The sequence below is a fragment of the Gastrolobium bilobum genome, unplaced genomic scaffold, assembly GCF_033153095.1.
Source record: "Gastrolobium bilobum isolate Gb01-03AN ecotype WA unplaced genomic scaffold, APGP_CSIRO_Gbil_v1 utg9484, whole genome shotgun sequence".
Classification (NCBI taxonomy): domain Eukaryota; kingdom Viridiplantae; phylum Streptophyta; class Magnoliopsida; order Fabales; family Fabaceae; genus Gastrolobium; species Gastrolobium bilobum.
In genome coordinates, this window is record NW_026895743.1 from 1 (window position 1) to 24,244 (window position 24,244).

The following is a 24,244-nucleotide window of genomic DNA, read 5'->3' on the forward strand; positions in this document are numbered from 1 at the left end:
TATTGCTCCTGTCCATGTCAAACCTCGAGACTTGTATGATATGGGCGAAGATATCATGACAACCACTGAACTATTTCCATCACAAAACTTGGACCAAATTTTAGATGATGACACAATAGCTCTACAGTTATCAAGACCTGCCACAGATGATGACACTCCACATTTGATAGCTAATCAAAATGAGGATGGAGCTATTGGACATATAATAATTTTCCTATTCGGTTTTTAATATATGCCCTCTTTCATGGGTGTGTCATGGTTTGTTTTTTGGGTGGTGTTTTGTCTATGGTTGTGTCATGTATTGTTTTTTGTCAAGTGGTGATTTGTCTATTCAGCAATTGTAAGTCATTCAGATTCATGTTTGCTTTTTTTGGTTCAGACATAATGGGTTGTAATTCAGTTTTATGTTGGCATGTTATATGTTGGATTTATGTTGATTAGGTAACATGGTACGAACAAAGAGATTTACAGCAAGAAAAACTTCAACAAGCTCTTCTACTCTATGTCCTTTTTTTTATACTAACAAATATCACTAAATATTATATAATATAGATGATAGAGGAAGAGTTTCCGAGGAAAGATTAAGGATGAAGGATGTTTTGGTACTCCCAGATCACAAAAAAGTGATTGTGCCATGGAATGAGACCGATCAGCCTATTGAGGATGCTTCTTCACTTCTGCATGGTGTTTTAGGACATCTAGCTTGTAATGTCAATCTTTTCCCCGTATCTTATGAACGATGGCCTGATGTACCTCCCATTTATAAGGAAGAAATTTGGAAACTGATTGAGGTATAGATGCTCTTTCAACTTCCTTTTAGTATGCTTAAGTATGCTTAAATTATTGTGAAATGATATTTTGTAATTTTCACATTGCAGAGCAAGTTTGCACTTTCAACTGATCAACAAAGGGCATATTGTATGGGAAATATGGGTAAAAAGTGGAAGGACAATAGGTACAGGTTGTGTGCTGAGTTTTACAATAAAATTGCAAGTTTGGACCAAAACATAGACAATTATCCTGATGGCATGACTAGAGAGCAGTGGGCTGGTTTCCTGGCCTATAAGAAAAGTGACAAAGCAAAGGTAATGACATTAGCATGCATAAATTTGCTTAATATGATTTACTTAACCTAAAATCCTGCATGTGAAATGTGTGATAATGCAGAAATATAGTGAGATTAATACAAAAAATAGAGCAAAGCAGACCATAATGCATACACTTGGTTCCAAATCAATTGCAAAGACAAAACACGAATTGGTATTTACGTTAATTCGATTTTATTATCTATATTTGCTGCACTTTGAATTTAACTAACATTTAGCATGTTGCCATTGCTTTAGGAAAAAAAATATGGATGCAAAATTAGTAGGGGGGAGATGTTTGGCATTGCACATACAAAAAAAGATGGTAACTTTGTTAGTGACGAAGCTAGATTGAAGAATGTAAGTATTTTCTTTGTGAATTAACTCTTTGTATACATACTATTGGGCATCATGTTTGGTTTTGTGTTGTAGGATGAATTACTGGAAGATTTGGAGGATGTATCTGATGAAGATGAGGCATATGAATTTACGTTTGGGAAGGAGCACCCGGGACGTGTAAGAGGAATGGGGTTTGGCGTGGTTCCATCTCAAATACGTAAGCGATCACGTGTTTCGGGATCATCTTCAAACAATTCTGGTCCTACACAAGCTGAGTACAATACCCTTAAAGAAGAACTTGACACCATAAAGACACAGATGGCAACAATATTGCAGCATATTGGTGCTCCAATGCCCCCTAATTTGAACTCAAATCAGGTAAATATTGGGTCATAAGTTCTTTGAGAATTTCTGTATGTAATTGGCATTTTGATCAGCTCAACTGTTTTTTTTTGTTTTGAATAGTTCAAGTAATTAGCATTTTCTATTTACCATTTTAAATAGCCAGATAGGCAGCACCTTCTCAAAATTTGGCCAAGCTTTGACAATTTGGAATTAGGATAATGTCTCTGTCTATCTTTGCTTTCTTATTCAGCCATTAAAAGTCACAAATTCAAGCATGCATGGATTCGTTCCTTTTAATTTTCAGAATATGGTTTCTTCTTTTTGGCCATTTCAAATTATGATTGATGTATTGTTTAGTTTGACATGAATGTAAATTATTTTATAATTAATAGATTTATGATAATTATTGTCTTCGGAAAAATTGTACCAATATGCATCAGTCAAAAAAGAATCATTAGTGTAGTCATAAGCGCTTCATCATGATAACATTCTATCCAATATGCTTGATCTAACTGAGACGTTTTGCAGCCATAATTTTATTGGCTGAATGGATTTGTTGGTGTGTGGATTAGTTGGTGTGATTGGAACAAACCCTCCGCCAGTCCCACTCTTTTGCCCCTGTATGTTGTTCCCCTTTTTCCACTATGCCATATGCTTAATTTGTATGTTGCTGAAAATTTGCAATTCTTTGTTTACAGAGGCCAATTTGGTAAGCTTTTCTTCTATCAATCTGCAATATGGGAACTGTTATGTTGTTTAAGTGGTAAACTTAGTGATGTGTCTGCAGAATTATTGTTATATGTAATTATGAGATTCAGTAGGAGGCTTTAGGGATGGGATTGGGCATGAGATTTGGAGAGATTCAGCCCTCTCGAATGTGCTGGAGTTATGTGTTTTCCTTTTGAGTCCTTAGTGACATTGTCTTTCAATTTGTATTTGTTTTTCAGTTATAATATGCAGAAAATCAGGACTTATTCTGGGCCAAAAACCACTTGTTTCCTTTAAGTTCTTGTTAATTTAGATTGGATCTAACAGTGTGTGAAAGTGGTGCTAGTATTTGTGCTTGATTGCATCTTGACCATAATATTGGACGACAACAAGTTATGAGTGCCACCAAAGCTGGAAATGTGTAATAAAAGACTTCACTATTCTCTCTTGCATTTTATAAATTGCAATTATTCTTGTTTACCAGTGATGCCTACTTTTATCCATGAGTATGATTGTTTTGAAGAAGAATATATAGGCTATTAATGTCTCATTACTGTTAATGTATTTTTAAAAGACTATATATATGCTTGGATTAACTTTATTGTTCTATAATAACAATGTATCCTCAATCTATCATCAGGTTGCAGATTTGGGTTCCCCAGGACTTAAAAGATCTTCACATGCTAGCCATACTCCACATGTTGAAGTACCAGATTTATCACCTTGGGTTCCACCTCCACCACCTCAGCCTTGAATATTATTTTGGATTTTATCATAGGCTTAGGAGGTTGTTTTATGTTGAAACAATTATGGATTACTGTTTTAAGGATTTGTTTTAAAGGTTTGAGACATGATAATTAGTGTGTGGATATAACATATGTTTCTATTCTAATATAAAATTTAATGTCTTTTTCCTTTTTTTGAATTCTCATTTTTTATATATATCTATCTATACAATAATTATTATGTCTAATAAAATGTGTAATGTTTACTCTATTTTATTAATAATTTATTTTTATAATAATTTGCTTTTTGAAATTGTATATTAACAAAAGGTGCTTATAAAATTAAAATAAATGGACAATATATGTAGGCTACAAAAATAATAACAAAATTTGTCAAAAATAAAATGTTTACCAAAACACATATTTAAAAAAATGTTTAATACTGAAAAAAATAAAAAACCGTCTCAGTATTTTCAGGCGGTTAGCTTCAAAAATACTATAACTGAGAATAACTGCCTCAATATACAATTTACATGCGGTTTAAATAACTGGCTTAAAAAACATTCCCAGGCGTTGTACACAACCGCATGAAAATTACTTCTTCAGGCTCTCTTCAAAACCACCAAAATATGTCCAAATGAGGCGGATATCAAAACTGCCTCAGATTAACATTTTCAGTCGGTCATGATAACCGCCTCCGATAGCATATCCCAGGCTGTACGTATAGATGCCACTACTGGTTATCTTCAGGCACTCGAAACAACCGCCTCACTATATAGTTTGCAGGTCATTAAAGAACCGCCTCTGTATCCGCCACCCTATTACATTCTAAGGCGGTCAAACTTGCCGCCTCCACTACCGCCTCAGTAAACCATATAAAGGCAGTTTCAAGAACCGCCTTAGTTTATATATTACATGCAGTTAATGAAACCGCGCCTGAAAGTAGTTTTGAGGCGGTATCTCCAGCGGTTGATGGAAACCGCTTTCGTTTGACTCTCGGCGGAGCTAACTGAGTCGGTTGCGAAGCCGCCTATCTCGATAATCACAGGCGGTTGAAACCGCCTTTAAATGCCCATAAAACCGCCCCTGAATGCAGCTTTTCTTGTAGTGATTGTTTAATACGTCAAATAAATATTAAGACATTGTATAATAAATCAATTAAAATCATTGTATTGTATCTTTCTGTGTCTTAATCTTTTTGTTATGATGGTTAACTGGAAAATTAAAATCTTCTTCATTGATGGCATCAGATTTTATAACCAACGGTGACAACAAAGTGAGAGAAACATCAGCAACATCGGTACTATCACATGTTTGACTCTTATCATCTTGGTAAGACATTAAAATTGTATAAAAATATGAAATGTTATACAAATAACGTAAAAAATATTTAATTGAAAAAATATGATTTTAATTTAAAGATATCGCAGTTGATCTGCTGATATTACATCAGTGTCGCAAGCATTTTCAAATACTCCTTGATCCTGAAAATTAAAATATTTATAAAACTAATATAAAGTAATAATATGATGCGATAATAGTTTCACTGCAGCAATAAATATATTGCTTCTTTGACCAATATATATATATATATATATATATATATATATATATATATATATATATATATATATAGGGAAACATTTCTGCAGCCACTTTAGTTAAGGTTGTCTACAGCTACCCATTTACGACCGGTCGTACATTAAAAATGCATTTTCTCTCTCCGTCGCGTCAGCCGACAGTGTCTGAGGAGAGAGAAAAAAAGAGCAGCTTTATTGTTATAACTAAGTCCGACCGGTCGTACTTAGTTAAAAATGGTAGGTATAAATAACTTTATCTAAATTGACTGTAGAAATACAAAAATACTTTTCCTGTATATATATATATATATAGGCAGGATCCTTTGACACCAGTGTCAAATTTCAAATTTGACACCTCACCTGAGAGCCATTAGATCAAAATAGATCAACGGTGTCACATGCTTACAAATCATAGTCGTTGATCTTTTTTGATCTAACAACTCTTAGAGATGAGGTGTCAAATTTAAAATTTGACAATTTAAAATTTGACACTAGTGTCAAAGAATCTTTCCTCATATATATATTGCTTCAAAAGTCTTACAGAATAAGTAATATTTAATAGCTTATTTAATTACTTCATATAGCAATAAATATATTGCTTCATCCCACAAAAATATTGATTACTTTCCAAATAAAGTATAATTATATTAATAAATTAATAATATTATTAATTACCCAAATTGTCTAGTGATTGACAGAGACAATTGCCTATTTAGATGCTGAAAGAATAAGAAGTTCACACATATTCACTCTGATTGCACAGTTTCTTAGCAATTTTTTAGTACTTTCCTTTCACTTTTTTAGTTCATCCATCCTCTTGCATTTTCTAGGCTTCAATTACCCATCTTATTCTAAAAAAGATGGCAAACTTGAAGCACCTATCTCTCATATGTGGCATTCTTGTTCTATATACAATTTCAGTGCCACAAGGTCACTGCAGAGTTTTTCAGCCAAATGATGTGAAACTCATAGAGCAAACATGCAAGCAAACAGTGGATCCTAATCTTTGCATTAAACTGCTTGAAGCAGACCCTCATAGCTCAAGTGCAGATGTAAGAGGCCTAGCACTAATCTTGCTGAATGTGGTCAAAGCCAAAGCAAATGATACAATGAACAAAATCAATGAACTTCTTAAAGGGGGTGGCGATAAGAAAGCCTTGAGTTCATGTGCTGACAACTACAAAGCAATTTTGGAACATGATATTCCACAAGCCATTGAAGCTCTGCAATCTGGAAAACCCGAGGTTGCTGAAATTGGGGCAAGTCATTCTGTTGTTGAGGCCATGTCTTGTGAGTATGGCTTCATTGCAATATCACCACTCTTCAAGGAGAACTATGACGTGAGTGATGCAGCAGAAGTGGCATGGGAGATTATCTTACAAATGCTTTAGATACTCACAAAGAGATGATATGCCATGAAATGTTACAATGTTTGTCTGATAAGAGTTCTATCCCTTTGATAATTTCATCTAAATATAAAAAGTATCATGATAGTTTTATTTTTGTGTTTAAAGTTTCTCGTATTTTTAAGATAAAATTATGTGTACTGTAGCAATACATCTCACAAGTCCTAATATTAGTAAAATGTAGCAATATTATCTCAAAAAGTCCAAGTATTAGTAACTCTTCAGTTACTAATATTTAGACTTATAATACTATTGTTATATGTACTTAAAAGATAATTTTACCGTCAACAACATAATAAATATTAAATTCTTTATTTTTTTTATTCTTTCTATGTCAGTTCTCAGTTCAACGGCCAAAACTTAACAAAATAAATTGATTACTTTTGTTTTAAACGACTATACTTTTATATAAAATAATGTGTTAAATATTTTTTACGTTATATAAAATAAAATTATCTCCTACACTTATATAAAAGAGTGTGATTGAAGTTCATGTTTTATTTTTTTTTATTTTTTTCACATGACGTTATATGAGTCTCACTTATTTTTTTTTTTGGATATTAAGTCTCACTTTATATGTGTATAAAAAATAAAATTATTTTCATGAAATCCATTAAATGCCAAAATGAATTGATGCTCGAGGGTACCATCCTAATACAAACCGCGCAATGAATCATTACTTGGGGAATTGTATTAGTACAATTCTGGGTGTACATCCCAAATTTCACTTTCTTTCTTTCTTTTTTTGGTACAAAAATTTCACTTTCTTTACTATATATCACTAATTCACTACTCCTTTACTTTAAGTAAAAGTTTGTCTATCCGAAATTTTATCCTCTTCGTTTCCAGATAACACTATACCCTCACTTATATAAATTTAATTAGGATCATAAGTAACTATATCTAATAATTAAGATAGTAAATAACATTATTATTATTTTAAAGATTGATATTAAATTTATTTAATTAAATAATAATTAATGACATAAATAATTTTTATTTATAAAAAATGGAAATGTCAAATGTCAAATTTATTAAAATAATAATAATTTGATAATTGATTTTTCTTTTTTCTTCGTCTAAAAAAATTTAAATATTTAATAAAGTCTGATGACTTTAAAATTCTACCGGTTTCTCACACTACGATTCTTTTGCAAATAAAAAAGAAACTATCCCAATAAAAAAATAAATAGAATCACGACACAAGAAAGCTAAAGTATATACGTCATTTGATGCTAACTCTTTTTTTATCCATGAGAAATATTTTTGCATATCATTGGAAATCGGTCACTAATATAAAAATAGGGTGAATTAGTCATTCATCCAAAATTTAATTACTTTCATATTTCCATTCATAATTAATGTCATAAATAGTAATTATTATATAATAATTAAGATTATAAATAATGTAATTATTATTATTTTCAAAAATAAGATTATATTTATTTAATCAAATAATAATTAAAATGGTAAATAATTCTTGGCTTTAATATTTCCACCGTGAATGTAGATAAATTATCTATATTTATTCTCAAAACGACATCGTTTTGGATCGAAAAATTAAAAAATTATAATAAAAAAGACTATTATAACCCTGAAATAAATTATAATTATAAAATACCTTAATTCTCGTCTCAAAACGAAGTTGTTTTAGGCTCAATGTAGATAAATTATCTACATTGACAGTGAAAAAGTGACACTATAATTCTTAATTATTTATTAATAATTATGATTTGATAACCGTTTTTTTATTTTTGTCGAAAGAACTCAAATGTTTTACATCATTTAGAGACATTTTAAAATATTTTTATAATTATAATAATATTTCACAAATAACTTTAATAATTATGTAATAACTCATCCAACTTAAATAATATTAAATATTTTAGTTCTTGCAGCTAAAAGAAAAAGGAAAGAGAAAAAATCAATCATCAAGATATAATCTTTCAGAATGCCTTTAAATTTTAAAAATGTAAAATTTATTGTTAATTATTATATTTTGGAGATTGATTTTTTATCTTTCTCCACTGGATGAATTCAAATATTTGATGTTATTTAAGTTATAGAGAGTGATATCGTACTCAATAATTATTTGAATGGCATAGTTATTAATATAATATTATTATAATTACGAAAGGATTTTATTAAATGATATAAAATATTTGAATTCTTCCAAAAAAAAAAGAAAATCATCTGATCATCTTTATTTATAAAAAATTTAAAGCTAAAAATATATTATTTTTAATTGATTTATAATTTATAAATTACTTATTAATTTTTTTTATTTCTAGAATTATCTTCTTATTTTATATGTTGTATTTTTTGTTTTTTATTCTATGAATTAATTACATATAAAAATTATTATATATTTTAATAAAAGTTTTAAACTAAAACTTAATAACGAATAATGAGTAGACTTAGCTTTTTCATCAAAATATAACACAAATATTATTTTGTTTAATGGAATTGATAAAATTATAAATGATTAAAATACTAACATGTTCATATATATATATATATATATATATATATATAATATTTTTTGATGAATTATTTATAAATTATTTATAGAGGATATTTAAAACCTATAATTTATCAAGATGAATCAAATATATATAAATGATTCATCTTTTGACACTTTGTTATAGAGCGTAACGTGCACGTGCAGATTTAAAACCATTATGTATTCTCGTAGGAATACATAATCAAACATGATAGATATATAAATAATACAGATAAGCATTGATCATATCAGTAGACAACACATATACATGACGTGTATCATGTCATAGGTGTCCTCGCTGAGCATTAATTTAGGAAAAGTTCATATCTATTTTAGATTTTCTTCAAATAACATTTTTTTCATTTTAAATATTTATTTTTCAAAGGTTTTTTTTTTCAATTGAGTTTACCACTCAAAGTATAACTTTTATCCATAAAAAAAATTAATAAATTTCTCATTTACTACTGTTAATTTTCAAATCTTTTATATTTATTACTTTATAGTTATTAATTAATACTGTTATTATTTCGTCGAATAAGAAAATCAATCCCTTAGTATAATCTTATCGGATAGCAACTATTAATTAATGGTGATTGGCTTATTATTTGACTGAATTGAATTGCATTAATCTAAATGTTTTAAATTTAATATATCCTTTTTTATCAAAAGAAATGCTCTTAATAAATTTTAATATAAAATATTCATTACCAAATCAGGAGGAGTTAAATTTTAATAAATTTTAATATACTCTTATAGTCTTATCCATAATGTACAGTGACTAAGAATGCTATTAAATGTAATTAATTAATGATATCTTTAATTACTTCAAGAAATCTTACACAATAAGTACTATTTAATAGTGTAATTAATTACTTTTGAAAGCAATAAAGATATTGCTTCATCCTACAAATTTTTTGATTACTTACCAAATAAAATATTATTGTATTAATAAATTAATAATAAGATTAATTACTCAGATTGTCTTGTGATTTGACCGAATTTGGAGACAATTGCCTATTTAAATGCTGGAAGAATAAGAAGTTTACACATGTTCACTCTGATAGCAGTATACAATATCAGTTTCTTAGAATTTTTAAGTTCTCTCCTTTCACTTTTTCAGTTCATCCACCCTCTTGAATTTTCAAGGCTTCAGTTATCTATCTTATTCTAACAAAGATGGCAAACTTGAAGCACCTATCTCTGATCTGCAGCATTGTTGTTCTAGCTATAATTTCAATGCCACAAGGTCACTGCAGAGTTTTTCAACCAAACGATGTGAGACTCATAGAGCAAACATGCAAGCAAACACCACATCCTGATCTTTGCATTAAACTCCTTGAAGCAGACCCTCATAGCTCAAGTGCAGATGTCAACGGCCTAGCACTAATATTGGTGAATGTAATCAAAGCCAAAGCAAATGATGTCTCAAACAAAATCAAGGAACTTCTTAAAGGGAGAGGGGATAAGAAAGCCTTGACTTCATGTGCTGACAACTACAGTGCAATTTTGATAGGGGATATTCCAGAAGCCACTCAAGCTCTGCAGTTTGGAAACCCCAAGTTTGCAGAAAATGGGGTTAGTGATTGTACTGTTGAAGCCACCTCTTGTGAGGAGGGCTTCAATGGGAAATCACCTCTCACCAATGAAAACAATAGTATGCGTGATGTTGCAGACGTTACAAGGGCTATTGTTCGATTATTGCTTTAGATTCTCAAATAGATGATAGGCATCGATGTTAATTACGATATTTGTCCAATAAAAATGCTATCACTTCGAGAAATGAATTACTATTTACGCGGGTATGATCCCAATTTAAAATACTACATTCACCAACGAACAATTTAAATTTTTTCTTCCCTTCCTTTTGTGTTTTTAGATTAGTTCCTACGTATGATTTATCATAAATACTCATATGATACTAGGGATTCAATCTCTACTGTTGCACGACAGATTATCGGATTCCTGCAGATAAAATTCTCTATGGGGTCATTACTTTTTTTAAAAAAAATTAAAAAGTCTAACACGCTTCTCCATGAGTTAATAGAAAAAATGATTTCGTGGGGTTTCTTTTAGGTTTCTAAAACCTAAGGAAGAACAAGACAGAGATAAAAGAAGAGAAAGAAATTTCGTTTATTGATCTTGAATGAATGAATCCATAGTTCTTTACAGTTCCTATTTATAATCCTTCCAATATAACCAATTGACAACTACACACGCACGTGTAGCTTAACTAACTAACCGACTAATAAGGACATGCAACTGTACACGTGGAGTAACCAACTAACGGAGCATTACAAATGGAAGCATGAAGTATAAGTCACGCTACAAAGTCTGTTAGCATAGATGAACGCTTCCTACTCCTCGTGGACCTTCGCATCGTAACATTGCCCTCTCCTTCAACAACAACCTTGTCCTAAAGGTTGAGGGTTGGGTAACAACGTAGCAAGTCGGATTCCCCCTCCCACGAAGCATCTTCTGGGACTGTATTGGACCATTGAACAAGAAACTCTCGGACAGATTGGCCATGACAATCAACTGACCTTGTGTCTAGAACGGCAACAGGAACTTGAACAGGCTTGTTATCCATAGCTAAGGGTGGAAGAGGATTGGATACCACTGGTTTGGGACCAACACAAGGTTTCAATTGTGAAACATGGAACACTGGATGGATTTGGCTTCCAAGAGGCAATTGCAATTCATAAGCCGTCTTACCTAAAGCACGCAAGACCTCAAATGGACCAAAAAATCTTTTAACAAGCTTGTGATTAGATCTTTTTTCCACAGTAACTTGCCTATAAGGTTGCAGACGTGCCCAAACCAGATCACCCACTTGAAAAGAGCGTTCCTTGTGATGTTTATCATACTGGACCTTCATACAGTTCTGAGCTCTTTGTAAATGAAGTTTGAGCTGAGCTAAGACTTTATTTCTGATCTGCAACATAGAATCAATGACCTCCAGCTTAATTAACCCTCTCGGATAAAATGGGATCATGAGAGGTGGTTTGCCAAATACTGCCTGGTAAGGAGACATAGCTATAGCTGAGTGGGTTGCTGAATTGTAGTGATACTGAGCCCAACACAAAAACTTACTCCAGGAACGAGGTTGATCTCCACAAAAAGAGCGCAAGTATTGCTCCAGGTAACGATTGGTCACTTCTGTTTGACCATCAGATTGTGGATGGTAGGAAGAAGTTGTTCTTAAGGTAGTACCACTCAATTTAAAAAGGTGCTTCCAAAATTGACTCAAAAAGATGCGATCCTTATCAGTTAGAATAGAACGAGGAAAGCCATGTATCTTAACTACCAAGTCACAGAATAAGGTGGCTACTGTAAAGGCAGTATAAGAAGTAGGTAAGGAACCAAAGTAAGCAAATTTAGACAATCTGTCTACTATAACCAAGATAGTGGTTAAGCCATTCGAAGGAGGAAGACCAGTAACAAAATCCATAGAAAGCTCCTAAAAAATGCCTTCAGGAATTGGAAGAGGTTGCAGCAGCCCAGCTACTTTGGAAGGTTCATATTTCACCTGTTGACAGATGTGACAATGTTGTACAAACTGTTTGACATCCTTCCGCATTGATGGCCAATGGAAGGTGGCTGGTAGTCTCAACAGGGTTCGTAAGACACCAGCATGTCCTCCAATTAGAGAAGAATGAGCCTCTTTAATCAGCACAGGCACTAAGGATGAGGAGGAAGTAAGGAGATATTTACCTTTGTAAAAGATAATACCATCTCGAATTGTCATATCAGGATCATGATTCGGGTTTTCCTGTAATTGTTGATGCAGAGTAAGTAAATGGGGATCTTGTAAATTTTGACTCTTAATCTCAGCAAGCAGATCAAATTCAGGTTCAGAAAGGGATACACACACGGCACCCTCCTCATCAAACACTCTAGATAAAGAGTCAGCCACTGTGTTAGCATGGCCTGGTTTATATTCTATATGAAAAGAATATCCCATCAGCTTGCACAAATATTTTTGCTGTTCAGCCGTGTGAATAGTTTGAGTGAGGAGTTCTTTAATGCTTCTATGATCAGTTCTGATAATAAATCTGGTCCCAAGCAAATATTGTCTCCATCTTTTCACATCAGCAGTGATAGCATAAAGTTCTCTGATATAAGTAGAAGAACTAGCTAATCTCGGTCCAAGCTTTTTACTGAAGTAAGCAATAGGTTTTTCACCTTGGAGTAACACAGCCCCCACACCAAAATTCGATGCATCAGTATCAACAACAAATATCTCCTCGAAATTGGGCAGCTGCAATACAGGTGTATGAGACATAGCAACCTTTAATTCCGAGAAAGCTGTATCAGCTGCTGGTGTCCATTGGAAAACAGATGATCCTTTTAATAGATTTGTTAAGGGAAGAGCTAAGGAAGCATAACCTTTCACAAATCTTCTGTAATAACCAGTTAGCCCCAAGAATCCCCTCAATTGCTTAATAGTTTTGGGAGTAGGCCATTGAAGCATGGCTGAAATCTTCTTAGGATCAGCAATAACCCCACTATCAGTGACCACATGGCCCAAATATTCGATAGACCTCTGTCCAAAAGCACATTTAGACAACTTAACCACAAAAGCATACTGCTGTAAAGTAAGGAGAGCTAGTTTCAAATGCTGAACATGCTCCTCAATAGTTTTACTGAAGACTAAAATGTCATCAAAAAAAACTATAATGAATCTCCTGAGATAAGGTTTGAAGAGATGATTCATGATCGCTTGAAAAGTGGCTGGTGCATTTGTCAAACCAAATGGCATGACCAAGAATTCAAAATGACCATCATGTGTCCTAAATGTTGTCTTGTGAGTGTCAGCAGGCAACATCCTAATTTGGTGGTATCCCGCTCTTAAATCCAATTTAGAAAAAATAGTAGAACCCCCTAGCTCATCCAACAATTCATCAATAGTAGGAATAGGGAATCGATCTTTAATGGTGACTGCATTAAGAGCTCTATAATCAATGCAAAGCCTCCAAGAGTTGTCTTGTTTTCTCACTAACAAGACTGGTGAAGAGAATGGACTATGAGAATGTTGGATGAAACCCGAAGCTAGAAGCTTAGAGACCTGTTTTTCAATTTCAGATTTTTTACCATGACCATATCTGTATGGTTTAACATTAACAAGTTTGGTACCTGGCTCTAAGTGGATGGAATGATCCAATCCTCTAAAAGGTGGCAATCCACTAGGAAGTGCAAACACCTGTTTGTAAGGCATGACAGCCAGCCCACTCTTGGGACAGAATTGTATTCAATTTAGCAGAGACATCAGTGGGATTATGACCTTGCAAGACAATTGAATTTCCTTCCCACTAGGACTCCATTGACTTACTGATATAATCATGAGTAACCTTTCCCAGCCGTTCTAGCCATGGCATACCCAAAATGATGTCTATATCAGATAAATCCAGAACCCACAGATCACAGACAAACTTATGACCTTGAATCACTAATGGTACCTTGAGACATTTTTTATCAGAATGCATAACATCCCCATTACCCAGAAACACACGAATTCGGTGAGAATGTGATATAGGCAAGGCTAGTTTCACAGCTAACTGATGTTGTATGAAATTATGGGTGCTCCCTGAGTCAACTAAAATAGAGAAATCCATACCTGCCAATGTTGAACTAAACATCAAGGCACGGTAGTGAGTAGTATCCCTCAAGGTATGAAGTGAAGCATCCTTTGCTTCTCCAACAGAATTATCAACTTGCCAAACAATTTGTTCCTCCTCTACTGCCTGAGCAACAACATCATCCTCACCAAACAATAACATCAATTTATTTTTGCAAATGTGCTTAGAATTCCATTTTTCATCACATGTATAGCAAAGGCCCAATTCTCTCCTCTTGTGTAAATCAGCATTCAACACACGTTTCATTGGGGTAGGAGCTGGTAAGGCCAATCTCTGTGTATTCGAAATTCCAGAAGAATTTCCAGAATGAGGGATAGGATTATTGGGCAACACAGAAGAGCTATCTAAGCCAGACACAGGTTTCTGAAAAAATTTCTTAGGTGCACCTTGGAACGAAGTTTTGAGATCAGTAAAATGATCATCATAAGCCATAGCTAGCTGAATTGCTTGGTGTAAGGATATAGGTTCCTTTAATTGGATCGCACTACGTAATTCAGATTGGAGACCCGAAACAAAAAAGTTCATTAAAAGATCATCATCTAGTTCAGGAATTTGATTAACCAATGCCTCAAATTGTTGAATATATGCACGTAGGGAAGATGTTTGAGTCAATTTGGATAAAGCTCCTTTTAAATTTGTAAAGCCAGACATGCCAAAACGCTGGCGAAGAGCAGAAACAAAATCAGACCATGCACGAGCCTTACCATTGTTGAAAGTCCATTGAAACCAAGAGGCAGCCATGCCTTCCATCTTCAACCCAGCCAAAGCAACCTTTGTTTCCTCGGGAATCAACTGAAGAGTAAAGAACAACTCTGCTTTAAAAATCCAGTTGTTAGGATCAGTACCATTGAAAACCGGTATCTCCATGCGAACCCTCTTGAGTAAGGAACGATGATCCATGGAATCTGGTTTGGTGTAATTGTGCGAAACAGGAGAATTATTGGTGTGTGAATTACCATGCTTAGGCGTTTGATTAGCCATAATCGTTTCCTGCAATTGCTGCATCTGTAAAACCAGTAAGGAAAACTGGTTCCTGGTTTCATTAGCCTGAACCGTCGCTTGCATGCGAAGTTCCTCCAAGTTCGAGTCCACTCGTTTCTGAAGTGAATGCAACTCCTCCGATAATTCTTGAATCCTCGTCATGGAAGAAGAATAGGAGAATGGATGAAAGCACCAATGTTAGGTTTCTAAAACGTAAGGAAGAACAGGACAGAGATAAAAGAAGAGAAAGAAATTCCGTTTATTGATCTTGAATGAATGAATCCATAGTTCTTTACAGTTCCTATTTATAATCCTTCCAATATAACCAATTGACAACTACACACGCACGTGTAGCTTAACTAACTAACCGACTAATAAGGACATGCAACTGTACACGTGGAGTAACCAACTAACGGAGCATTACAAATGGAAGCATGAAGTATAAGTCACGTTACAAAGTCTGTTAGCATAGATGAACGCTTCCTACTCCTCGTGGACCTTCGCATCGTAACAATTTCCTATTATTTTAGAGTTTTATAAGAGTTATGTTGTAGAAAAAGTGATTGTGTAATGTTATAGAGATTCGTTTTGCGTGCCGTAGTTTTTGTTTTTGTTTTTCTTCAAAAAGTGCAGGTCCCACAAAATGTTGTGTGTAGGAAACTTTGTTATGTCATGTGAGATAATAGATGCAAACTACATTATTTTATCCGTATAAGATTGCGAAGTGATGATAAAAATTATATTTACCTTAAACTATTTTTTTACTTATATAAAATAATAATCTTAATGTCTAAAAAATAAAGTGATAGTGTACTTAAGTTAAAAATAAATTCTTATTTTTTATCATTTTCTTTCCTATGTTTAATTATCAAAATCTTTGGCCCGAACAAAAAAATTTAAATTTTATTATTTAAATAAGAAATTATGAAAACGTAGCATTTGGAAATTAATTTGCGCATTATAGCAACCAATTGTGCCCCGTCAATGAGACGTCATTGCATACATTTCAAAAAATTATGCAGAATCAAAAAAAAATATCTTATTTGAACACCCAAGTCAAAAGTTATGACCTTATATTGACGTTTTTGTACCACAGGTTATCACGGGTGAGTCACGCCTATGTTGGGCGCGACTTAACAAAAGTGGCATCTGATTGCTATCCGTAAATTAATTGCAAAATACTATGATTTTGTAATTTCTTATTTTAATAATATTATTTACATTTTTCCCCCCTGTATTGTTCTTATATTTATTTATTTCCAAGAGTATTTTGTTGCCTTGTGATTCTCTATGGTTTTATTGGATTAGTCAATTGATAAATCGATGAAAAAATTGAAATAAAAATAAAAATGAAGGGAATACACATGTCAGTATAGTTTATGGGTTTTCTTTTTCTGATGTTACTTTAGATAACTTTATCTAATGTTTATCAAAACGACGTCGTTTTGGGACGGAAATCATGGTATTTTTGTAATTTTAAGTTATTTCAGGGTTATAATAGTTTTTATCACTCTAATTTTTTAATTTTTTAACCCAAAACGACGTCGTTTCGATGAACATTAGATAAAGTTATCTAAAGTAACATCGGAAACTTTTTTCCCATAGTTTATTTACAAATAAATAAAATTGAATCAATCAAAATTAGGCTTTTTGACCCTTTTGCCCCTCATTAATTAATTAATAACCAATTTGCTCCTCCCCCAGAACTATCCACCATCCTGCCTCCATTTAATCGATAAACTTGCACTTTTAATCGACTAAATTGTCAAAATACAGAAAACATGAATCACGAAATTTAATCGACTACAAATTCAAGTTGATCGATTAAATTTTGTGCACTTTTAATCGACTAAAAAAATTATGTAGTCGATTAAATTTTGCAGATCAGGTTTTTTTTAAAAAAAAACCCATTTCGCATAGGGGGTTATTTTCAAACCATAGTCGATTAAGAAGGCTCCAAGATCCCCTCTCTTCAACCAAGTCCGAATCTCATCCCCTTGAAAGTCCGATTGCACCATCATTAGTTTACACCTTCTGAAATTGACATTGTAGGTAACTTTTTTCTGACTTGCATTTGGTTTTAAGTTTTGGTTTTTTTTTTTATTTCTCCATGATATGGTTTCTGTTTTTTTTATTTTCTTTTTTATGGTAGAAGGTTGTTTGAGTTTTTGTGCCTTTATGTTAGGGGTAGGGTGTTGAGTTTGATGTGAGGGTTAGGGGCATGGTTTATGTTTTATGTTAGGGTTAGGGTTAGGGCTAGGGTTTCTATTTTTTTGTTAGGGTTTAGGGTTAGGGTTTGTGTTTCTATGTTAGGGTTTAGGGCTGTGTTTTCTGTTTTATGTTAGGGTTAGGTTAGGGTTTTGATTTTGATATTGAATTTTCAAAATTTTTGATATAGTTATTGTCCGAGTTATTGATATTGTTTCCACTTGCATTGTAGGTACGGTTGTTCCCATGGCTGGTCGTAGAAGATCGAATGATGTAGAAAATGAGACGCACAAAGCTACGACAAGACCGTCCGTCTTCGTCAAGGCCACAAGACGAAGAGCCTGCTCCTGTCGACCTCCCATTCGGATACTTGTTCGAGCATGACCCCTTGGTTCGTGATGCATTTGTCTGTGACCATTTGAACCGACCCATATGTCCTCCGAAATCACTTGATACAACATTTGTTTGCAGCGGAAGGATTTAACATTGTGGGGTTGTTGGAGGGAGCACATCTTAGGGTTTTGGCTGACATGTTGTGTCCATATTCAGAGCTGCTAGTACGAGCCTTCTACCATAACCTCAGCTGTGTACAGGGTGAGCTGAAGTCGAGGGTCTGCGGGGTGGAGATCATCATGATGGCTCCGGTATGGTTGGAGTTACTGGGGTATGACTTTGATTCTGCGCAGTCTGTGGAATATGACGCACATAACAGCGTAACACTTCCAGGATATACACGAGGTGATACCGTTCATGAGCAGAGGAGGCCTGAAATGGGACGTGGGTATAACATTCACTATACGGTGGGGTTGCTTACTGTGGAGTCCCGTATACTACACTATGTCATCACCCACATTCTGTTTCCGCGAGCTTTCAATCATTCCAGGGTGTTGGAACATGACATTCCCATCATGTGGGCTATCCGACATGGTGTTATGGTGAACTGGAGGCACTACATCTGTTGGATGATGTTTAAGGCCAAACACAAGGGTGCACTTCCATTTGCTTGTCTGGTTCAGAGGATATTGGGTCACTTTGGTGTTCCCATGGACAATGTGACCTTGAAGAAGACCACAAGGTATAATTGCAAGTTCGGAAAGCGTCTACTGGAGCAGTGCAAGATGACAAAGAACAGGGCGGGTGTGTGGCAGTTCACAGGTGCGGTTGATGTTGAGGTTCCTGATGTTGCTCCACATGCAGACATGGTTGAGCCCAAGGTGGAGGATGATGATGACGACGATGATGAGACTGACTTGCAGGATATAGCTGAGCTTGAGGGTGGGTTTTCATTGCGTGATGTCATGAAGGGCATAAACGCCACGCTGAAGAAAATATTTAAAATGGCGCTGAAACATAAAAAATAGAGGAAGAGTCACATCCAGAAAGAGAATGAAAGGTTTAGACACATACAGGGAAGGTTCAAGGGTGTTGAAGATAGGCTTGCTCGTCTAGATCTTGCACGAGGACAACAGGTTGAGGATGTTGCAGGGGAGGGGGCTAATGTGTCAGATGAGGATGACGAGGAGATGGCGTCCGAGGAGGAGGGGGATTAGATTTAGGGTTTATGTTTTTATTTTACATTTGTAGTTTATGTTGTTATGTAATTGACTTCGGTCTTCCTATTTGACATTTGTAGTTTATGTTGTATTATGTTTAGGGGCTGAACTATTTAATGTTATCAAGTTTGTTGTCAAAATCCATGTTACTTATTTATGCCATTTTCATTGTTTACCACATGAACGAATAATGGTACTTTTCCATGAAATTTATCAATTTGGGTCTAATCAAAGCCCAACAGGTCTAAAATGTCCAATGCAACTCAAAACAGTCACTAATAAGAGAGTTAAATGAGTTTACCAAGTTTCGGGTATCCTAAACCAAGATTTAGCCAATACGTGGACATTTAGGGTTTATAACAGCCACGATACTTTTTTGTACCTCAAATTGTGTTCCGTAAGTCATAATATGTGTGTACATTAGTGTACAATCGGTGCCAAAACAAAAAAATTCGAGGAAAACAGAATTGGGTGCCAAAACCAGTTATGTAGTCGATCAACCTGTACTGGTTTTATCGACTAGACAGTGTAGTCGATGAAACCAGTACAGGTTGATCGACTACATAACTGGTTTTGGCACCCAATTTTGTTTTCCTCGAATTTTTTTATTTTGTCATCGATTGTACACTAATGTACACACATATTGACTTAGGGAACACAATTTGGGGTACAAAAAAATATTGTGTCCTTCGTATGCATTGTTGGGTACGTATTGATGGAAACCGTTTGTTTACGCTCCCCGAAACTTGGTGAATTCATTTTGGGGTCAAATTAGTAATTGTTATGAGTTGCAATTTATCAAGTCCACCCTGTTATGCTATGGTTTGGACCAAAGTCACTAATTTGAATAGAAAGCCATCAGGCAAACAACATAACGTAACATAAAGTTTAGGGTACTGTCACATAACAGAATTACATGAACTAAACCATAAACACATTAGCCCCCTCCCATGGTGTCCACTAACATCAACTTCAGAAATACATGCATAACATTGGTTCAACTCTGTCTAATCCTCACAGGACATGTACGTTTATTGTGACCAATTTGTTTGCAGGTGCTACATCTACTTTGACTGCTTGTGGGTTGGGACTCAACCCAATCCATCTCATTTTGTATCCTTGAAGACTTCGGTCTTCCTTGTGCACGTACCAAAGATGCATTTGGGATTATAGTTGGACCATCTATTTTTGGAATCAATAACTCATTACCTATTGGATACCAATGTGCAACATAGACCTTCTCAATTTGTGTAATTGAGAACACAGGATCGACATAGTCATAGTGGTTCAATTTTTTAACCTTGCACACCGCTAGCACGTGACTGCAAGGAAATCGTCTAGCTGTGAACCGTCCACATTGACATTTACGATTTAGCAAGTCCACCCTCATAATGTCGCCGACATCATGCGTAGATTGATTGTAGGCATCCTCAACTTCAAACAACTGCAAGTCTCTATCAAAAACACGCACACGGAGACTCACAGTTAACTGATCATTCTTTTGTATGAAGTCCTCAACCTTTTTTGCAATTCTCCAGCCTTTTGTATTCATTTAAAAACTTTAATTTACTATCTTACCACTGCTAACAGGGTCAACACGGAGTGGTGGCATAACCTGAGAACTAAGGTTTCCTGAACTTGTGTCAGCGTCAAAATTCCCCTCTATGTCCGTATCTGAGGTGTTACCCAGCGGAATAACACTCTCTGGTTCACCGTCGTCATCACTGTCCATATCCTCCTCATGCTCATCCTCGTCTATTTCTCTCAGTGTTATCTGACTTAAGACAGGTGCAGGTGCAGATAAACCGACCACTCTGTCTTCTTGACTCTGACTTCTTTCATGCATAAGTGCATATGAAGATTGACCACAATCTATTTCAACATATATCTCAACAAAATTTTGAAACTTTCGATCCACAATTGCATCTAAGACACATTACACATCGTCATTGTCACATATATCATTACCAATGTAGAATATAGCATCCTTACCAACTGTAGACTCTACCCTGGCGATAATCCGTTGAACGCATTGGCTGCCTTGTAGCCCCAATTTTTTGTGAATCCTCCCCTTCAGCTCATTGTACGTAGTGCCCCGTTTGATTTTCAACATTTTCGTTTTTCCTTCAAATTGAACACCATTAGGGCCTTCATAATGCTTTCCATCATAGTAGATCATTATAACATACATGTTTGGACTTGAGCTCATCTTTCACACGAATTTGGGGGTAGGAATCGGATTTTGGGGATTTGGGTTCGGATTTGGGGGCAACAAATGAGAAAAGAGTAAATACCCTTTTTGGTCCTGAGCAAATTTCACGATGTCCGTTTTAGTCCCTAGCAAATAAAAAGGCCCATCGTGATCCCTAAGAAATTCAAAATGGATCCATTTAGTTAAAATTGTGGTCCCTTACAAATTCAAAAAAGACCCATATTAGACCTCAAAAGGACTAAAATGAGTCCATTTTGAATTTCTTAGGGACCACGATGGGCCTTTTTATTTGCTAGGGACTAAAGCGGGTATCGTGAAATTTGCTGAGGACCAAAAATGGTATTTACTCAATGAGAAAATAAGGGAAATGACAATGATTTCACAATGACTATGCTTTAGAGATGGTGGGATGAAATGTAATCGTGATTGGAAGGATCACAGCTGACAAACAAGAGATAGAGGGGGTACAAAACGAAAATATTGAAAAAGAGACCGAGAGAAGGCTGGGATATAGGGTTTTTTGCGAAATTTAATCGACTACATAATTGTTTTAGTCGATTAAAAGTGCACGAAATTTAATCGTTCAACTTGAATTTGTAGTCGATTACATTTCGTGATTCATGTTTTCTGTATTTTGACAATTTAGTCGATTAAAAGTGCAAGTTGATCGATAAATGGGGGCAGGATGGTGGATAGTTATAGGGGAGGGACAAATTGGTTATTAATTAATTAATTAGGGGCAAAAGGGTCAAAAAGCCATCAAAATTAATTGATTTGATTTTGTAGATTTTTTTAATCAAACTCGCGCCAGACAAACCCAATTAGCTTAAGTTTGTATCATCTGTTTAGAAATGGGGTCACCAATTCTAAATGAAAATGAGAATTAAAATGAAAGAATCACAGAATTTGCTACAAATGAGAATGAGGAACAGAGCACAGTGAGAGTGAAACGAACAGAACAATTGCGGGCAATGAGAGCAAAACGAGCAACGCTGAGAGTTGTTGCACATTACGAAGCTGAAACATAAGAGATATGACCTAAAACTAAAACCAAGAAGAATTGCCACTTAAACGTATCGTTTCTCTTTGTAAACTTTTTAAAAGTTTAAGTTTTTGAATGAGTATATTATTTTATAATATATTCTCTTAAGTTGGAACTCTTTGAATTGCACAGACTCAATTTTAATTTATTTTATATTTATTTAATTTTATTAAAAAGTGGAGATAGCAAGGATCCTTATGATCTCTAAGGCTTTATACCATATAAACAATTAATTTAATCAAAAGCTTGAATTGATTTTTAAAAGTTCTTAGCTATTTTTAAAAAAACATTATACATTGTGTCAATTTTCTAGGTCACGGGTACCAGTCCAAAAACACGAGACCCGAATCAATGTGGTTGAGATTTTTAATACGGTTTTATACAATTTACTCGATTACTTCAACTTATTTAAATTAATTATCTCTTATTAAAATAATTTTCTTCTTTTAGATAAAACAATAGTTTAAATAGGTTAGAACAAGCAAGTAATTGAAACTCTCAAGGAAGTGTACATGACAATGTCAATCATGCTCGTCAGTTAGCATCTGTCTTTGGTGCACCTGTAGATGATTCTACCTTGATCTTCTAAAAATATAAAATTGGGGTATTACATATTTACATGTAATCATGGGGTTTTCTTTGAATGAATTAAATCTCATTAGTAAAAATTGGTGTGTCACATGTAATCATGGGGTTTTCTTTATTTTCGAAAGAATAGTTTAATTGAGAGAGCATCCTCTAGAAAGTTCTCAAATTTGGCATCTTACAGGAAAGTAGGGAACAGAAAAGGTGATGTGGCATTAGCAATACAAGCCAGGTAAATAAAGACACCCGTGACACAAGGACTATTTAACCTTAAACAATGTGTGGATGCAAGTGCTATCTATTGCCAGCCCATTGTTAAAATGAGCAAACAACAAATCTGTGACAATTTTTTAACATGAAAAGACTACAAAATTGTACTTACAAAGAATTAAAAAAAACACCAACAAAGACATTTAGGGGTCCAACTATTTTCCCTTTTTTGTTTTTTCAATGGTTAGCAAACAAATTTCCAACTTTTATCACACACAACGACCAAACCAACCTTAAATAAGAGCCAAGAAAGAGCCTTGGTCAGTACCCTTCATTTCCAGCCACAAGAGAAAATGAGGAGGAGCTCAACCTGTGTTTATTCTTTAGCAATTCACATTCTTCTTGCTTCTATTCTCTTCACACTGTCCCAATCCTCTGGGGATGGTGATTTGGTAGACCAAATATGCAAAAGGACACCCTTTTATGACCTTTGCAGCACGACCCTACACTCAAACCCTCTAATCCCAAAGAATGATCTCAAAGGGGTGGCACTCTTAATGGTCAAGAACATTGTGGCAAATGCGAGTGAGACACTGAGCTACATTGAAGGACTAATAAAGCACACCTCAGACCGTGAGTTGGAACAAGCATTGGCTTTCTGTGCTGAGACATACATACCAATTGTGAAATACACTCTCCCACAGGCAGCTGATGCAATAAGCCAAGGCCGTTTTGTGTTTGCCAGTTACTGCATATCTGATGCTGTCAAAGAAGTGAATTCCTGTGATAAGAAATTCTCAGGCTCAACTCAGTCACCCTTAGGTGATAGAAATGGCATTGTGCAGAAGCTGGTTGATGTTGCTTCCGCCATAATCAAACTGCTACTAAAGAGTTGATTCATTCACCCCTCTTCTGTCCCATTTCTAGTAGAGGTTAGTAGGTACTCTCATTCGTATTTAGATGGTTGATTTTGTAAAAATTATGATTCAATGTAATTTGAACTTGTGATAATTCGGATTTACACTGCACGAAACACGGACATACATAATACCAACACAGTATGAATTTGAAATCGGATTAAAATCTTTGACGTAAATAAGAATCGCTTATTTTACGAATTGACACT

The 24,244-nt window shown here is 34.5% G+C and overlaps 4 protein-coding genes across 4 annotated transcripts; all 4 read left to right on the forward strand.

The window, feature by feature from the left end:
- The first annotated feature begins 40 nt into the window (after positions 1-40).
- LOC133295490 (uncharacterized) lies at positions 41-3,231 on the forward strand. The gene is made up of 7 exons (XM_061494333.1): positions 41-221; positions 553-791; positions 879-1,085; positions 1,168-1,260; positions 1,344-1,445; positions 1,518-1,802; positions 3,118-3,231. The coding sequence occupies exons 1-7, from the start codon at positions 41-43 to the stop codon at positions 3,229-3,231; spliced, it is 1,221 nt and encodes a 406-aa protein (XP_061350317.1).
- A 2,411-nt stretch (positions 3,232-5,642) lies between these two features.
- LOC133295517 (cell wall / vacuolar inhibitor of fructosidase 1-like) lies at positions 5,643-6,173 on the forward strand. Its single transcript, XM_061494359.1, has one exon. It carries the CDS (start codon positions 5,643-5,645, stop codon positions 6,171-6,173), a length of 531 nt encoding a protein of 176 aa, XP_061350343.1.
- Positions 6,174-9,867: 3,694 nt separating this feature from the next.
- LOC133295595 (cell wall / vacuolar inhibitor of fructosidase 1-like) lies at positions 9,868-10,398 on the forward strand. The gene has a single exon (XM_061494433.1). The coding sequence runs from the start codon at positions 9,868-9,870 to the stop codon at positions 10,396-10,398; it is 531 nt and encodes a 176-aa protein (XP_061350417.1).
- Positions 10,399-23,471: 13,073 nt separating this feature from the next.
- Positions 23,472-24,014, forward strand: LOC133295533 (pectinesterase inhibitor-like). Its single transcript, XM_061494377.1, has one exon. It carries the CDS (start codon positions 23,472-23,474, stop codon positions 24,012-24,014), a length of 543 nt encoding a protein of 180 aa, XP_061350361.1.
- The last annotated feature ends 230 nt before the right edge of the window (positions 24,015-24,244 follow it).

Bases quoted from the DNA above. Each gene is read 5' to 3' on its own strand.
- LOC133295490 (XM_061494333.1), top strand. From the start codon at position 41: ATGGGCGAAGATATCATGACAACCACTGAACTATTTCCATCACAAAAC. The intron at 1,446-1,517 runs GTAAGTATTTTC...TTTGTGTTGTAG, and splicing joins ACGAAGCTAGATTGAAGAAT to GATGAATTACTGGAAGATTT. The intron at 1,803-3,117 runs GTAAATATTGGG...ATCTATCATCAG, and splicing joins CTAATTTGAACTCAAATCAG to GTTGCAGATTTGGGTTCCCC.
- LOC133295517 (XM_061494359.1), top strand. From the start codon at position 5,643: ATGGCAAACTTGAAGCACCTATCTCTCATATGTGGCATTCTTGTTCTA.
- LOC133295595 (XM_061494433.1), top strand. From the start codon at position 9,868: ATGGCAAACTTGAAGCACCTATCTCTGATCTGCAGCATTGTTGTTCTA.
- LOC133295533 (XM_061494377.1), top strand. From the start codon at position 23,472: ATGAGGAGGAGCTCAACCTGTGTTTATTCTTTAGCAATTCACATTCTT.